The sequence below is a fragment of the Scyliorhinus torazame genome, chromosome 6, assembly GCF_047496885.1.
Source record: "Scyliorhinus torazame isolate Kashiwa2021f chromosome 6, sScyTor2.1, whole genome shotgun sequence".
NCBI lineage: Eukaryota > Metazoa > Chordata > Chondrichthyes > Carcharhiniformes > Scyliorhinidae > Scyliorhinus > Scyliorhinus torazame.
The window spans coordinates 106,358,426-106,371,580 of record NC_092712.1 but is presented as its reverse complement, the minus strand read 5'-3'; the positions used below and the strand labels follow the sequence as shown (position 1 = coordinate 106,371,580).

Below are 13,155 nucleotides of genomic sequence, written 5' to 3'. Positions count from 1 at the left end.
TCCTCGGGAGGGTGGCCCCCACAGTGGCCTGGCCCGCAATCAGTGCCCACCGATCTGCCGGCTTGTTTCGTGGGGGAATTCTTTCTTCCGCGCCGGGCCCCTGTAGGGCTCCGCCATATTGCCCGGGGCCGGCGCGGAGAAGAGAACCCCCTGCGCATGCGCAAAAATAAGCCAGCCGGTCTGCGCATGCGCGGAACCACGCCGGCCCTTCGGCACCGGCTGGAGCGGCGCCAACCCCTCCAGCATCCACCTTGCCCCCGAAAATGCGGAGAATTCTCCGCATTTTCGGGGGCTTTTGACGCTGGTGTAGTTGGCACCGGTTTTCCCGCCGGCGTGGGGACTTAGTCCCCAGAAGGGAGAATCCCGGCCATTGTGTTTCAATCTGATCATCTCACCTCCTTCTGAACTCCAGAGAAAATAAAGACAAATGATTCAGCCGCTCATCATAGGACAGCCCTCTTATCCCAGGGACTAGATTAGTAAACCGTCATTATACCAATTCCAATGCTTTGGGGTCTCACAGTTGTGTATAGGTGTATCGTTGGAGTTTAACTAGCAAAATCATACAACTCATCAGAGAAATGTACAGATTAATGTTCCTGATAGTTAGCAGCTACGATGGACACAAAACCAATGTATTATTTTCCGAGGTCCAATACCTCCCCAAAGCTCCCACCCTCACATGCCCTCCCCACCCGATGTCAGAACCCCCAACCAGCCCAATGTCTGATTCCTCCACTCCCCTGATCTCCAAGCCCCCACACCACCCGATTTCGGACCACCCAACCCATCCCCTGATGGCTGACACCTCCAGCCGCAGTCTCTGATTAGGCACGTTACAACCTTCTGGACTCAACATTGAGTTCAACATTAGACTGTGAACTTTCCTCTCCATCCTGAGTCCCCCATTTTGTTTTCTGTTATCCGGTGCCTTGGCTTCTACTAACACTACTGACCTCTCCCACCATGGCCACTGTCCCTTGTTGTCCAGTATTGGTCCCACTGAGCACTAATCCTTGTTCTCCTAGTAACACATTCTGCTATCCTATCTTAACCACTATTAGCACTCTTCAGTCCCTAATGACACCATTAGCAGCCCTTTTGTCTTATGTCCATGACATTTAAAAAATATATTTTACTCAGGCATTTTCATAAAAACAAACCGAAGCAGAAGCCAAATTGTACAACATTATGAATAACCACACCCAGTCTCCCGCCCTGCTCCCCACCATCGACCCTTTCTCCAATCCTGCCTTCCCCATTACCCCACCTTCCCCAGGCCTTTTGCTGACCCCTCAATCCTCCTGAAAGAAGTCGATGAACAGCTTCCACCTCCGAGCGAACCCATCAACCGACCCTCTCAGGACGTACTTAACCTTCGCCAACCTCTGGAATTCCTGCAGATCACTCACCCACACCCCTGTTTCGGCAGTTCCGGGTTTCTCCATCCAAGTAAGATCCGTCTCCGGACTATCCGAGGTATGTCCACGACATCATTGTCGATCCATCCTTAGCTCCAACTTATCACTGACTTTACATTCTGCTGCACCCCCCCACTCCAAGCATATAATTCATCTCATTTCTATCCCTTTTCAGTTCTGCAGAAGAGTCATATGGACTCAAAGGGTTAACTGCGTTTCTCTCTCCACAGATGCTGCCAGATGTGCTGAGTTTATCCACCACTTTCTGCTTTTATTGCACCAAAACTCTATGTGTTTTCTGCTTACCTGACTTGCAAACCTCTTGTCCAGATATAAATCCCTCGCCCTCACCAGCTCCACCTCCCTCCACTTCCTATACAAGTCATCTGTCTCCCCCGGCTTAAACCCATGGTTCCCACACAGTGATGTCAGCATCGACATCCCCTCCATCCTTCTTTTAAATAAATTTAATGTGCCCAATTAATTTTTTTCCAATTAAGGGGCAATTTAGCATGTTCAATCCACCTACCTTGCACATCTTTGGGTTATGGGGGCAAAACCCACGCAAACACGGGGAGAATGTGCAAACTCCACACAGACAGTGACCCAGAATCGAACCTGGGACCTCGGCGACGTGAGGCAGCAGGGCTAACCCACTGCACCACCGTGCTGCCTTCCCCTCCATCCTAGAGTATCTCCTCAACTGGTTCCAAATCCTGATCGTGGACTGTACCATCGGGCTCTCCGTGAACCTCCTCGGTGCCAGTGGAAGCACCGCTGTCACCATGACATTCAGACTAATTCCCCTACAGGACCCCTCCTCCATCCTAACCCACTCTACCCCCTCGCCTTCCCACCACCACCTCACCTTCTCTGCATTTGTCACCCAATTGTAGTGCAACAGATTTGGTGACACAAACCCCCCTTTTTGCCTCTGCCTCAGTAGCAGAACCCTCTTCACCCTAGGTACCTTCCCCGCTCATATAAATTCCGAAATTGCTGCATCCAGTTTCCGGAAAAAGATCGGGAGGGTTTCGAAAACAAACAGGAATCTTGGCAGAACGTTAATTTTTCCCACCTCGACCCGCCCCGCCAGTGTCAGGTGTAACATATCCCATCTCCTAAAGCCCTTCCTAACCTCCTCCACCAACGTTATCAGGTTCCATTTGTGCATCGTTGCCCACTCCCCTGTCACCTGAACCCCCAAATATCTAAACCTAACCCTGGCAACCCTAAATGGCAATACTTCAAGATTGGCTCCCCGACCCGCCGCATTCACCGGAAATACCTCACTCTTTCTGAAATTCAGCTTAGGAGCCCAAGGAGGCCCCAAACCTCTCTAGCATGTCCATAATTCTCCCCCTACTCTCCAATGGGTCCGCTACAAACAGCAGCAGGTCGCCTGCGTACAGTGACATGTGATGTTCCCTACTCCCCCTCAAAATCCCCTGCCACTCTACTGACCTCCTAAGGGCCATCGCCAAGGGCTCTATTGCCAGGGCAAACAGCACCGGGACAGCGGACACCTCTGCTTCGTTCCCCTGTGCAACCCGAAGTTCTGTAAAGTCATCTCATTTGTCCGTACACTCGCCACCGGAGCCACGTACAGCAGATGCACCCATGCCACAAGCCTCAGCCCAAACTCAAACCTTCCCAAAACCTCAAACAGGTACCGCCACTTCACCCAGTCAAAAGCCTTCTCCGCATCCATAGAGTCCGCTACCTCGTCCCTTTGACGGGATCCAACCCATACCTGGTCATCCAGCCACACCTCATGGCTACAATTAATAAAGTCCCACTCAAGATCATGGACAAATTCTGCAACTCCAGGTAGCATTCTTTCACAAAAGGCTATAATAGATGGCAACGTGACTCACTGGCAGGACCACCTGACAAATATCACTATGACAAGCAGTTACCCACAATATGGATTAGAGTTGTAGATCTGCTATTGTTAGCACATCAAGCAACTTGACCATTTCCACTTGAGCTACCAATGATGTATAACTAATATCAAATGGTAGAAAATGATGCCAAACCCTATGTCCTCAACATTTCAGCATAACTCGAATTGAGGCTAAAATCAAGAAAATCATGGTCAAGACATGCTGTTCAAGTGTCTGATTAGAGAATTCCCAAAACAAGCCTCAACAGTGTACTGTAGTCCAAATATTGCAAATTATATTGGCAGATTAAATGCTTTGGAGGCAAGTTGAAGCCTACCTTGATATCCTTCAATATTAATCCCAACATCTGGAAAAATAAAGCTTCTAACAAACTACAATGATAGCATGTTTGCCTGGTCAGACTGAATGTATTTGAGGCTGTGGGATTACAAGATTTGACTGCCATATACCTGACCTGTAAAGCAACTTCATCTATCCGAATCATCTGTCTTTCACTATGCTACGTGGGACCAGAAACGTATGTGTAATATCAGAATTTCATTCCATCAGTGCACCCTCCATAACCAAAACATTTCCAGCCATTCAATGGGGGACTCGTTCACTGTTTTGTTGAAATCTGATTGCTTGCTTTTTATGAGAATGTTGGAATATTCTCCTGCATGTTTTTATTGAAGTTAAGTAGTTCTACGGCTTTTGACTAAATTGTGATAGATGGAAATCACCAAATAAATGAGTGAAAGCCAATTGAGCTTCTGAAACTGGAAGGAACGTAAAAAAATGAGAACAATGGTTTGAGCGCAATGGAAGTAAAATCACCAAAGGTACTTTTCAATAAATTACTACCTGCAAAATATGGAATAAAAAACATTTGCAACACACATTGCATTTGCATTTGGCTTGAAGGAAAATAGTACACATTATACTTGCCATCTGACCCAGCATGCAGGTAAACTCCTTCCATCGCAGCTGGGAAGTGCATGGAGAAATATCAAAGTAGAGACCAGGGTAGGGCCCTGTTTTGCTCCATTCTTCATCCTGTAGTTGCTGGAAGTGATGCTGTCAAACTGCACACTCTGTACATTACAGTCAACGTTGTCATGAAAGGGACAGATGTGGCTAAACAGCTTTGGTGGGCAGCCAGTTTTCTTCACCCTCAACTCATTACCACTGTAATCATTTCATTGATGTTCATCTATTACCACAAGAAACTGCAGCACAAACCTGTTCAGCTCTCTGGACTGAGCACAGATTTCAAAAGCTTCAGTTCCCAGCTGCCTGTCCAATTCTGGTTTCTGACCCTCAGGTGTAATTTATGTTTTAGTGCTTCCTTTATATTTTGGAATAGTCTTTATTGTCTTCCCATAATAGCTGATAATCATTTTTCCAACAATTTAGCTCTGCATTGTTTTGCTGCATATTTTGTCTCTGCTCATTTTTCTCATTTTATTTACAGTTTACAATTTCCTTGTGGTGCTGCAGTCAACCTTCCTCCTGATAGAATGCTTCGGGGCTCTTAATAATTTAGTGCTGCTGTTTTACAAAACAGAAATAAAGTCCCAGGGGGAGGATATTCAAAAACAATGAGAAGTAAGGCATCATACTAACGGTACTAACAAACAAAAATAAAGATCATTCCATGCCACAGAAAAATGTAACATGTGAAAATTATGTAAAAGTCCAACTCATAGGCCAAAATAAGCAACAACAACAGAAAGGTCTGAATTGCAGGAAACAAGTGAAGAAAACATAAGCCTTCAAAAGGCATCAATGATTTGTTATGCGGCAGTGAATAATAAAACTCAATTAGCGAAGCTGGTAACTGGATCTTTCAAAAGCACAGACAAAAATGTACCACATCTTGATCAGAGAGCTCATCTACCCTGATGATGTCCTGCCAGTCGTTCACACTGAATCTTAGCTACAAAGAATGTGTTAACGCTCCCATGCCTATAACTTGTTCTCATTTACCACCATGAAAACTATGATCATAGGGGAGTGTCACATCTGCACCCTTGGTGTCACTAAACAAGACTCTGCTAAAACTAGATAACAAAATCTGCTACATTGAGTCCACAGTGATGGGGTGTCTGATTTCTGATGTACAATTTGATACACGCATTGGAAAGCAGCTATCACCTTTTGCCAACCTACTAAAGATGCATGGAAAAGCAACAGACTGACTTGTAGAATCAATGTGTTGATTATAAAGCACATGTTCTCAATACGTTATTGTACGATTGTGAAGCATGGACAACTTACAACTATCAAGAGAAGAAGCTCAACAATTTCATCTTCAACGTTTATGGTGCATTCTTGGCATCTCATGGAAGGACAAAATCATGAATTTGACAATCATCACAAAGGCAAATCTCCCAAGTATGCTGGAACTCATCAAGCAGAGGTGGCTTCGCAGGCTCTGACACATTCCCAGGTTGAAAGACAGGTGCAATCTCAAGAATATTTTGCCTGGCAGCGTAGCTGGAGTCAGAATACCCATGAGGACACTAAAATCTCTGCTTCAAGGATGCTCAGATGCTTGGCATGAAGGCCCTAAACATTGATGTTCACACATGGGAGGCAGTGCCAACATAGGGAAATGATTGCATCATTTGTGGTCCAGCGAGTGCTACCATAATGCTCCGTGGCTAGTGGCTTGACAACAGGAACCAGTGGCTAAAACAACAAATCATAACAACACCCAATCACCACAGGAAATGCAGTACTTAAAACAGAACCTGCCTCTCATGGATTCGTCTCTTCAGCCATCAGTGGAAGTGCAGCCTATGAAACTATCCCATCGCAAAATGATTTGCTACGCATCCACCATCTCATGTAGATAGAGGATGCCAATGGCAGTTTCTTTTATTAATAGAGAAACAACAATGGAATGATTACAGTCAGAATGGGGTGAGGGTAGAAGTGACAAGCCATTCGAGAATGAGAGGTCACGGATATAGGTTGAGATCCAGAAAGACGAGGTGTTGGGTGTCTTGAAAAATATTAAGGTAGATAAGTCCCCAGGGCCTGATGGGATCTACCCCAGAATACTGAAGGATGCAAAAGAGGAAATTGCTGAGGCCTTGACAGAAATCTTTGGATCCTCACTGTCTTCAGGTGATGTCCCGGTGGACTGGAGAATAGTCAATGTTGTTCCTTTGTTTAAGAAGGGTAGCGAGGATAATCCAGGGAACTACAGGCCGTTGAGCGTTACGTCAGTGGAAGGGAAATTACTGGAGAGAATTCTTCGAGACAGGAACTAGTCCCATTTGGAAGCAAATGGACGTATTAGCGAGAGGCAGCTCGGTTTTGTGAAGGGGAGGTTATATTTCACTAACTTGATAGAGTTTTTCGAGGAGGTCACAAAGATGATTGATGCAGGTAGGGCAGTGGATGTTGTCTATATGGACTTCAGTAAGGCCTTTGACAAGGTCCCTCATGGCAGACTGGTACAAAAGGTGAAGTCACACGGGATCAGGGGTCAGCTGGCAAAATGGATACAGAACTGGCTAGGTCATAGAAGGCAGAGAGTAGCAATGGAAGGGTGCTTTTCTGATTGGAGGGCTGTGATTAGTGGTGTTCCGCTGGGTTCAGTGCTGGGACCTTTGCTGATCGTAGTGTATATAAATGATTTTGAGGGAAATTTAACTGGTCTGATAAGTAGGTTTGTGGACGACACAAAGGTTGGTGGAATTGCGGATAGCGATGAGGACTGTCAGAGGATACAGCAAGATTTAGATCGTTTGGAACTTGGGCGGAGAGATGGCAGGTGGAGTTTAATCCGGACAAATTGAGGTAATGCATTTTGGAAGGTCTAGTGCAGGTAGGGAATATACAGTGAATGGTAGAACCCTCAAGAGTTTTGACAGTCAGCGAGATCTAGGTGTACAGGTCCACAGGTCACTGAAAGGGGCAACACAGGTGGAGAAGGTAGTCAAGAAGGTATATGGCATGCTTGCCTTCATTGGCCGAGGCATTGAGTATAAAAATTGGCAAGTCATGTTGCAGCTGTACAGAACCTTAGTTAGGCCACACTTGGAGTATAGTGTTCAATTCTGGTCGCCACACTACCAGAAGGATGTGGAGGCTTTAGAGAGGTGCAGAAGAGATTTACCAGGATGTTGCCTGGTATGGAGGGCATTAGCTATGAGGAGAGGTTGAATAAACTCGGTTTGTTCTCACTGGAACGACAGAGGTTGAGGGGCGCCCTGATAGAGGTCTTCAAAATTATGAGGGGCATAGACAGGATGGATAGTCAGAGACTTTTTCCCAGGGTAGAGGGGTTAATTACTAGGGGGCATAGGTATAAGGTGCGAGGGGCAAGGTTTAGAGGAGATGTACGAGGCAAGTTTTTTACGCAGAGGGTAGTGGGTGCCTGGAACTCGCTGCCTGAGAACATGGTGGAAGCAGGGACAATAGTGACATTTAAGGGGTATCTTGACCAATACATGAATAGGATGGGAATAGAGGGATACGGACCTCGGAAGTGTAGAAGATTTTAGTTCAGACGGGCAGCATGGTCGGCACAGGCTTGGAGGGCCTAAGGGCCTGTTCCTGTGCTGTACTTTTCTTTGTTCTTTGTTCTTTGAGAGGTGGTAGATTTAGAACTGAGATGAGGAAGAACTACTTCTCGCAGAGGGTGATGTATTTATGGAACTCGCTGCCCCATAGTGCGGTGGAATCTGACTCATTAAATGGTGTCAAGGTGTCTTTCTGATTTTAAGAAACAGGTTAAAGGGATATGGGCAACAGGTGGGGAGGTGGATTTGAGAGCAGGAAAAAATCAGCCACAATCTGATTGAATGGCGAGCAGGCTCGAGGGGCTGTATTGCCTACTTCTGCTTCTAATTCCTATGTCCCTATGTGTCTATGTCTACTGACAAAACAGAAATGATCATTAAATAGTTGTGGGGTTTTCCAAATCTGAAAGAGACTTCACCTAATTACACAATGGTATGAAGTGATATATTTTTATCCAAAAGAGTTAAAGGTCACACAAGTGGTAACATTTTCATGTAAATGCTGTTGTAACTACACAAATATAATCTTGTATACTCCTCATGAAGAATGTATTTGGGCTCTTTTAGTGATATCACCCGATCAGGATTTATAAATACTTTGTGTTTAAAAAAATCAACTGTAAGCTATTCTATACATATCATAAAAACAAACTTACCAAAGACAGTAGGCTGACCATTTCAGGCTTTTTTTCCTTCTCTTTCTTCTTTGATTTACTGTAAATATTCAAGGTATAGTAGTTAGATTTTGTGTGAAACTTATTTTATTTCTCCAAATATTATTGTATGAATAAGCCTTATATAATTTACTAAAATCTGATGCAACCACACAATTTTGGAAATTATTATTAAAGGAAGGCCAAGATAATACAAATTCTTAAGCACTTCTGTATTTCAAAATTACAATTTGGCAAATTCCACACAGACAGTCACCCGAGGCCGGAATTGAACCCGGGTCCCTGGTGCTATGAGGCAGCAGTGCTAACCACTGTGCCACCGTGCCGCCCATCCTAATATAAGTAAATGTAATCTAATTAGCTAATCAAAAGCTACTGGCAATTTATAATGCTGGCTTCTGATCTCAAGAGAGCTAATTTAACAAAAATCCATTTGAAAAAAGTTAAGTGGGACATATGGCTCAGAAGATCATTTTAGACAGAATAAATTTAAGGATCATGATTGTGTAGAGCAGGCTTGTTTAACCAGATGGTCTTTTCCTGCCTTTCATTTCTATATGTCTATTCTTTTGCAATTATTTTGTCAAACTAAACTGTAACCTTGCACTCCTGACCAAGGTATATTTTTATGGGAAAAGATGGTTCAATAAAAATTGAATGAATCAGAAAATTGGTTAATTGAATCCTTTTTTGTATAATCAAAATAATAAATAAAATGCAATATTTCATAACCAGATGTGAATTATATCACAGTATATATAAATTGGTTGAATTACTTTCAATTATTTCTCCACAATCTTTCTTGTACAATTTCTTACCTCTCTTTCTCATCTTTTTCATCAGTGGAAACATGTTGACTTTTGGCATTCTCATCTGTGCTTCCTTTTGTATATTGGTTTGGCATCTCTTCACCTGTTCTAGAAATGTAACTGCCTCATGATTGAAGAAGTTTTGAGTTTCAAACAACTTGAAATATATTAGCACACAATTAAAGAGTTAACAGGTATAATGAAATAGGGATTGCAAAACAATATAGAAGATCTATTTGTTCCTTCACAAATCCAGCCCACACCTCACAGTACCCGCTCTCTACCCCCCTAAGAGATTTAGCATATGCCGTACAAATTCCAGCCGATGCACATACTCATCCAGTGTCAATGGAATTATTTAACAACTGACTTTAAACTGCAAACCTCCATTATTGAAAGCCAATATCCAAAGCCACTGGCATGGTAAATTTAGCCAACAAAATCTGGCCATACTGACTCAACTTCTGCTTGCGCTACTCAGTAGCCCAAAGATGCTCCTGCTTTGCCCAATTTTCCCCTCCTGTTTGGAGAGGCTTCCTAGTTTAAAACTCTCTCCTTTACTTGCACATCAGTCACAATGTGCTTTAACATGAATGCATAGAACTGATTGCTAGTAGAAATGTGGAGTTGTAACTATCCCCACCGGCTTCAAGGGAATTTGCCTGTATTTTGTTTTTTCTAATTTGTTCCTATAAGACCATGAGACCCCCCAGCAAATTATGTGGCCTGGTAGGGGAGGTGGGGAGTGGCATGGAAGTCATGATGTGCATAAGTTACACTATAAGAGTGAGTATGGGACAGGCTTGATGACCCAGTTGGTCATATTCGCTGTAAATGATTTTCATTTCTCTTCCCTCCCCAAATTATCTCCCTAACTTCTACATTGTCATGGATCCTAAAACCTGGAGATATACACAAAATAAGGATTAGCCCATAAAGGTGGACTCATTCGACTCCCATTAACTGCACTTCTTAAAGTTTAAAATATTAATGTTGCATTTGCATCGGGCAAGATTGCTCACTGTTGATGTGTATTCTGAACATTTACTCATAAATCCACGAATATCACTTATCATCTGGTTATTTCACTGAATCTTTCAAGTGAGATCAATTGCCTTAAGATGTTTTACTACACTAAAGTATAAGTGCAAGTTGTTGTTAACTGAATTCGCAACATTTTGTTCATCTTTTAATTCATTTTGAGATTTGAATATCACTGGCAAGCCAAGCATTTATTGTCCTTGAGAAGTTGGTGATGAACCACCTTTCCTGAACTGCTGCAGTCTATGTGGGGTAAGTATTAGCACAGTGTAGTTGGGGGAGTTTCAGGATTTATACCGGCAACAGTGAAGGAACGACGATATAGTTTCAAGTCATGATGCTGTGTGGCTTAAAGTGGTGTACCGCTTTATCTGCTGCCTTATTTATCTAGATTGTAGCGATATGGGTTGGGAAGGTGCTCGTGAAGGAGCCTTTGCGAGTTGCTACAGTGCATCTTATTGATGGTACACACCGCTGGCACAATGCGCCATAATGGTGGAGGGAATGAATACCAAGGTGCTGATTTAGCAGGCTGGATTGTATCCAGTTTTTAAGTGTTTTTGGAGTTGCAGATAGCCTGGCAGTACTTACACTCAATTTTACATTCATCATACTCTATTGAGATGAGCAGAATTTAAGTCCAGTTTGATACAGGCAGAACAGATGGGGAATGGGCATTAATAATAATCTTTATTAGCATCACAACTAGATTAGTACATTAACACTGCAATGAAGTTGCTGTAAAAATCCCCTGGTCGCCACACTCTGGCATCTGTTCGGGAGAATTCAGAATGTCCAATTGGCCTAACAAGCACGTCTTTTGGGACTTGTGGAAGGAAACCGGAGCGCCCGGAGGAAACCCGCGCAGACAAGGGGAGAATGTGCAAACTCTGCACAGTGACCCAAGCTGGGAATTGTACCCGGGTCCCTGGCACTGTGAAGCAACACTACCCACTGTGCTACTCTGCCGCCCATTATTTCAGGTGTATAGCCCCAATGATATTTGCAAACTATATCTGACACCTACCAATTGTGCCACACCAGGTCGTTGTGCCTAAAAACATTTCACTCTACCAAGCCACCAATATCAGATCTAGTCTGGACTCCACTAGACTTAGCCATGTAGCAGTTTCACCAAACTTCAAAAGTGCACACTACTCTAAAACATTCTAATTAAGTGCGATGTTCTAAATGCAGTCATTTCTGTAACATTTGTAAACGATATCGGGGAAATCGTACTCCTTAGCTAATTATTACCCTTCGGAAATGTGAAACTTTTACCTTTTTCGCCCCAGGATGATGGGCGAATTTAGCGGGATACGGGGAGATCCAGAGTGCCGGCTCTCTGAACTGTTCTCGGTGGATGGTGAAAATAACAATGGGCGCGTTCCTCAAGGACAATGAACTTTGAATGTTTTTGATTGCGGTGCAATGTCTGACAATAAAGGAAGATTGGCCGCTCATCCATTAAACAAATCCAGTTGCGGAAGATGAGTGTTGCTGATTGATGGGCTCTGCACGAATCAATTCACTGCACCATTCTGGGAGGCTGGGTTCAAAGCTTCATCGGTAAATCTGATTGGCTCTTGTGCTGTCAGTGTGTGGGATCAGCAGAGTTGGTTTATTCTAAAATGCAGTCCTCGAATTTACTATTAATAGATAAATGTGAGCTCCTATATACAGAACTGAATATGGAGCTGCCAGGAAGCATGTCTTCACATAAAGGGTAGTAGGGAGCTGGAAATCTCTACTCAAACTATGGAGATTGGGAATCAATTGAACATTTCAAAGCGAAATTGCCAGGTCAATTTATTTATTTATTTGTTTATTGTTGATTGATTTTTGTTCGTGACGGAAAGGTATTGATGGCTAGTTTGTGGAGTTAAGCACAACTTGGAATTGAATTGAATTTGATTCATTGTCACTTGTACGGAGGTACGGTGAGAAGTATCGTTCTGCGTACAGTCCAAACAGATCATTCGATACATGAAAAACATAGGACATGCATAAATACATGTGGTAAACCACTGTGTTCCTATATTAAGGGTTATATGGTACAACCTGCACTACAGGTTCACCTGGGCCCCGGCATGCTAGCTCCGCCCAGGAGCCGGGTTATAAATATGCGTGGCCTTCAGCTAGCAGCCATTTCGTCAGCTGCTGTAGGAGGCCACACTTCAGATACTAATAAAGCCTCAGTTTGAATTCAACTTCGTCTCCAGCCAAATTGATCGTGCCTCAATTTATTAGTATCTGATTCAGAAGATGGACCTCCGGATTAAACCAGATCGACTGCAGCTGGATCCACACGCAAGCGACGCCAGAAAGGATTTCCAGCACTGGCTATCTTGTTTTGAAGGGTATATCAACGCGGTGCCGACCCCTGTTCCAGAGGCCCAGAAGATTCAAATCTTGTACTCCAGACTCAACTCTAAAATGTTCCCGCTGATCCAGGATGCGCCTAATTACGCTGACGCTATGACTCGACTCAAAGAGAGTTATGAGCAGAAGACGAACACGCTCTTCGCCAGACACGCGCTTGCAACGCGTACTCAACTACATGGTGAGTCAATCGAGGACTTCTGGAGGGCCCTGATCCCACTAGTGCGGGACTGTGACTGTCGGGATGTTACAGCTAAGGAGCACTCAGATCTCCTTATGAGGGTCGCTTTTGTAACTGGGATTGGGTCCGATGTTATCTGGCAGCGGCTCCTAGAAGGGGCCACCCGCGACCTCGCAGAGACTAAAACACTAGCGCTTTCCATGACGGTCGCCCTGCGCAATGT

At 44.0% G+C, this 13,155-nt stretch overlaps 1 protein-coding gene across 3 annotated transcripts in view; it reads right to left on the bottom strand.

Annotated features, from left to right (window-relative positions):
- abcb4 (ATP-binding cassette, sub-family B (MDR/TAP), member 4) overlaps nt 1-11,826 on the bottom strand; it is a 198,882-nt gene extending 187,056 nt beyond the window's left edge. The window contains exons 1-3 of one of the 3 annotated variants that reach the window (XM_072508646.1): nt 11,651-11,826; nt 9,338-9,436; nt 8,502-8,559 (exon numbers count right to left, since the gene is read on the bottom strand). In XM_072508646.1, the coding sequence (XP_072364747.1) occupies nt 8,502-8,559; nt 9,338-9,423 (144 nt within the window). In that variant the 5' untranslated portion in view covers nt 9,424-9,436; nt 11,651-11,826. Of the gene's footprint in view, nt 1-8,501; nt 8,560-9,337; nt 9,449-11,650 lie in introns of all 3 variants that reach the window. The other 2 variants (XM_072508647.1, XM_072508648.1) reach the window with 2 other exon arrangements.
- Between the last annotated feature and the right edge of the window lie 1,329 nt (nt 11,827-13,155).